The 5,317-nt window shown below is 37.8% G+C and overlaps 1 protein-coding gene across 1 annotated transcript in view; it reads left to right on the top strand.

The window, feature by feature from the left end:
- The window catches only part of LOC106884508 (uncharacterized), a 718,976-nt gene extending 714,248 nt beyond the window's left edge, over positions 1-4,728 (top strand). Inside the window, exon 12 of the mRNA XM_052967039.2 lies at positions 3,806-4,728. Coding sequence (XP_052822999.2) covers positions 3,806-4,486 — 681 coding nt within the window. The 3' untranslated portion in view covers positions 4,487-4,728. The remainder of the gene's footprint in view (positions 1-3,805) is intronic.
- The last annotated feature ends 589 nt before the right edge of the window (positions 4,729-5,317 follow it).

The raw sequence follows: 5,317 nt of genomic DNA, 5'->3' as shown, positions 1-5,317 counted from the left end.
CGATACCTCTTTATAATTCATGAATATGTGTGTGCGTGTGCGCATATGCGTGCGTATACGTGTATGCGAGCTCGTGTGTGTGTGTGTGTGTGTGTGCGTGCGTGTTTTAAAACTTTCCATATATATATATATATATATATATATATATATATACTAGAGTTTATATATTTATTAAACTCTGAAGCATCACGGTCACCAGTCAGAATTTCGTAGTTTCACTGTTAGCTGCAATGAAGAAACAGACAGGCAGACAGACAAACAGACAAGCAGGCAGACTGACAGATAGATAGATGATAGATAGATAGATAGATAGATAGATAGATAGATAGATAGATAGATAGATAGTCTCTGTGTGTGTGCGTGTGTATTGATTTAGGTAAGATAAACAAGATTAGCACCCAGGAGCGCGATTTTGTTCTGTTGGTTAATCATGCTTATTCTTTAGTTGATCACTTCAGAGGTTTGAAAGTATCAGATAACTTTGAATAATATAGATCATCGATTCCCATCTCTTATGCATCAGAGAGGTCTTCTATGAAATTCTTACAGAATTTGGATATAACCTATCTTTTACTTGTTTCAGTCACTTGATAAATCAAATTAGTTCACTCTTTTTAAGGTGGCCGATGATGTGGAGCTTCTCTGTGAAGATAAAGACACGTGACTTTCATTTGTTCTTAAATGACCATGTCTTATCCAGTACTTCCTATGACGTGCCGGGATCTCATTTTAGTTTTTTTTAATTTCTAAATGTACTGTGAAAGTGTAGTATTGTTTTCCAGGTAGTTATGACGAATCAAATAGCTGTATTGGTGCAGGTTTTATGTAGCTTCTTAGCATTTTTGTATTGTATCTCTTGATAGCATTAGATATGTTTCTGAGCAGCTGTAATTTACTTTAATGTTGTTTTTATTGAGCAGATGATGTGATTATGGACTTTTGAGACTTGTTTCTGGATATGAGAGAGGAAATGTTTTGCAATATTTCTTTCTACCCCAATGTTGTATGTTGAGTTATAACATTTCTTTCTCTAGTGCTTTTATGACAGTTGTTAAATAGTGTCTGTTGGTACTTCATTCATTTTTCTATTGACTACATTTTAAAGCTCCATCTTGGTCTGCAAACTAATTGAAAATGGCTTTATCAACGGATAATGCATTTACACACCTGCTGAGGTTTATTGATGCATGCTTGATTACGTTTTGGATGATGATCATTAGATTGTGCGTATATGTGCACTAGAGATTCGTCCTAAAATTGCCTAAAATAGTGCTATCTCCACAAAAGACAAATGCCAAGAAACGCAACACATCACCAAGCTACACAGACACGACACAGAATACTCTTACAAGAATCACCAGCACACTAGCTCTGGAAAAGAATACAGCACTTACAAAGTGTAATTGGAAACGATGGGAGTCAATGAAGAAGCCGTTAGCTTTTGTCGCCGGCCGTGTTGGATAAGTAATAGCAATTTAAGAATCTGTCAAATTCATGTAATTTCTGTCTCGCGGAGAAGCTCCACATCATCTGTCATTCTTCTCCAATGTTAAATAAAAGAATGAGCTACTTTCGACTTGTTGACTTATTCCCATTTCGATGCAATTTTCAAAGAAGACATTTTCCCCCCGATACTTGTCGCAGTACAAGGACGTTCTACACTGTTTGTATCACCTAAAGTTATTACTTTCAAACCTTTCCATGTGTACGGTTGACCAGCTGAACAAAACTGTTTATTGGGAATGACATCTCTGTTTATGTCACACTTAAATAACCATACGTATGGTTCTACATACAAAGTTGTATTGAGCACCTTTGTTTTTGTACTACAAATTTTAAAAATCATTCAGATGATATAGAAATGGTACTTCTAGCAAGTCAGAGGCCTCGTAAAGTTTCCTCGTTGGTTCGTTGCCGAATAGAAGTGAGAGGGCGTGTATGACCCGAGTGCACTATCTTAGCGTTCGTCCTATATGCCGGATAAAACAGTTGAGAAAGGGCACTTGCTCTTCACAGTAAAATTATCCGGAAGCTGTGAGATTTCCCGATTGTCCCTAAAGTGTACTTATCCTATTGAGCCGTGCTTTTTGTTCTTTGTTTTCGTGTTTTGACATCTCAGTGTTTATATTGTTCATTTATTTCACGCATTATTATCATTATTATTACTATTATTATTATTATTATTATTATTATTATTATCATTATTATTATTGTTATTATTATCACACTGTTGTTGTTCTTAATAATAATAATCCTCTCTGGTATAGGCACAAGGCCTAGAATTTGGGGGTAAGGGGTAAGGTGATTACATCGACCCCAGTACTCAACTGGTACTTAATTTATCGATCCCAAAAGGATGAAAGGCAAAGTCAACCACGGAGGAATTCGAACTCAGAACGTATCGACGGGCGAAATACAGCTAAGCATTTCGTTCAGCGTACTAACGGCTCTGCCAGCTCGCCGCCTTAATAACGAAAATAATGATAACAAGGTGAGTTGGCAGAATCGTTAGAGTGTCAAGCAAAATACTTAGCGACATTTCTTCAGACTCTTTACGTTCTTTACGATTTGGCTTTTTATCCTTCTGCGGTCAATAAAATAATTACCAACTGAACACTGGGGTCGAAATACTCAACTAGTCCACATCTCCCTTGGGTGAGCTTACCGCGTGCACCTGAATACCACCCCACATATTTCTGTATTCCCGCGCATATTATTATTATTATCATTATTTTACTTCTCAGAGCTCGCGATTTTACACCCTCCGCTTACTTCTGTGAGAGCAGACAGCAACCTGTTGTTAAAAGTCTCGCAGGGCTTCTTTCTACGATACTTAACGTCCAAGTACCAATCTCAAAATCTTCACTGCCCCCAATGGAGCATTTTTTGTGCATGTTCTACCCTCATCTCAATTCCAGTTACTCCAATATATTTCTCGAACTTGGTTGTCAGTGCTCCCAGTGTACATACCACTACGGGATTGAAAGTTACGCCCACATTCTTGCAATTCCGTATTTTAGTAATTTGTATTCTTCTTTTTTTATTGCTCTTTGTCCCCTACGCATGCGTCCCCAGGTATGACAATATCCATAATCTTAGCTTCCTTCTTCCTTATTCACTATAACATTGTCTGATCTCCGAGCGTCAATTAATGAATCACACTGGATTGTAAAATCCCATAAAATAATTGTATATTCATTATTCTCAGTGACGCCTTCTGGTTTATGTTCGTACCATTTCCGTGATCTTTCAAGGCCGTTGATTTATGTTCGCACCGATGCTGCTGCTGCTGTTGTTGTCGTCGTCGTCGTTGTTGTTGTTGTTGTTTAAGGCGGCGAGCTGACAGAATCGTTAAGCACGCTGGGCAAAATGCTTGCGGTCTTTCGCCTGCCGCTACGTTCTGAGTTCGACTTTGCCTTTCATCCTTTCAGGGTCGATAAATTAGGTGCCAGTTGCGTACTGGGGTCGATCTACTCGACTGGCTCCCCCAAAAAAATTTCAGGCCTTGTGCCTATAGTAGAAAGGATTATTATTATTATTATTATTATTATTATTATTATTATTATTATTATTATTATTGTTGTTGCTGTTTTTGTTGTTATTGTTGCTGATGCTGATGCTGTTGTTGTTGTTGTTGTTGCTGTTGTTGTTGCTGTTGTTGTTGTTGTTGTTGTTGTTGTTGTTGTTGTTGTTCGACCCATGTGATCAATAAAGGAAGCGTTGTTGTTGTTGTTGATGCTGCTGCTATTGTTATTTATGTTGCTGCTATTACTATCAATTTTAATATTCCTCTTGTTATTCCCAGGTGGAAGATATTGAGTCAAAACTGGACCTTCTGATAGATTTGTACAAAGAAGATCGCCAGTTAGTTTTGCAGCATGTTCTGGGTGTCCGAAGTGAACAGGAAATAGTACAGAGCGACAGCCGAAAAAAGCCACAACCTCTGTCTTCCCTAAAGCCACGGCCAATCCTTGTGGACAAGCAATACACCAGCGAACCTAACACGCCGACCGGCATCCGTAACCCTAGCCGCCCAATGCAACGAAATCTGTCGGACTTAGGACAGCGCATAAAAAAACGTGTCACTTATCGCTGTTTGTCTTATAACGAAGTGCCGCATCGGACAATGTCGGAGAGGATTACATATGACAGGAACAAACCTATCAAAGATTTGTTCGTAGGTGAACCTAGGCCGGCAAAAAGCTGCCTCTTACAGCCGCAGCCGTCATCTTCCCGAGACAGATCGCCGGTCGGTGATCAAGTAGGAACGCTGTGTTTCGCGTGCTCCGAGGGCAAGGACACTCTTAATGTGACTACTACTGCAATTAATATAACTACTACAGCTACTATTACTACTATTATTCCAACACCGACAGCAGAAAGCAGCAGCACTACAACAACTGACACCCAACAGGGTTACGAGCAAAATACTCATAAGCAACTTTGTGCAACTAAATCAGTTGGAAACAATGTGGCTGTCACGTAGCCAAGGTTTTTCACATTTAGTGAGAGAAGAATGAATTGAACAGCTCTGCACATATTGTCACTTATCAAAGTTAATGCATGTATCTTGAAAGGAAACCAACAAAAGTGAAAGTAATCTATATACATGCATATGAACATGCGCATATGTGTGAGGATTATGTATGTCTGGGAGTGTTCGAAAGCCAATATATAAGTATTATGTGCGCGTGTGTATGTATATACAAGCATCCATATGCATGCATATATATATATATATATATATATATATATATATATATATATATATATATATATATATATATATATATATATAATATGAATGTGTGTGCATGAGAATGTGGTTCGCACATTTATGCGTAAATGATTCGAGGCCGAGAGTGAAGGATTCACTAGAGGGTTGATTTATGGTTGATGGTGATGATGATGAGGATGATGATGATAGAAGTATACAAACGCCACTGAATGTATGGGTAAGTGTGTAAGTACGTTTGCAGAGGTTTGAGAAATTGTATACAGTTTGGGAGTACGCATGAATAAATACATATATAAATATATATATATATATATATATATATATATATATATATGAATTGTAAATAGCAAGAGTATGTGAGATCGTGTGCAAGCGAAGATGAAAATGCTTCAGTATATTTATATGAGTATGTATATGTGTGTTTGGGAACAAGTATTTGAGTTTATTTCTATATGAGTGCCTGCTTCAGTTAAAGAGGTATGTTTGAGAGAACGATCAGGGGAGAGAGAGAGAGAACGGAAGAGATGGGGTACGTTTCGTATACATCGTTCTAAAAGAAATATATATAAATACACAGTA

The sequence above is a fragment of the Octopus bimaculoides genome, chromosome 4 (assembly GCF_046866305.1).
Source record: "Octopus bimaculoides isolate indiv1 chromosome 4, ASM4686630v1, whole genome shotgun sequence".
Classification (NCBI taxonomy): domain Eukaryota; kingdom Metazoa; phylum Mollusca; class Cephalopoda; order Octopoda; family Octopodidae; genus Octopus; species Octopus bimaculoides.
This window is presented reverse-complemented; position numbering and strand designations above follow the sequence as displayed.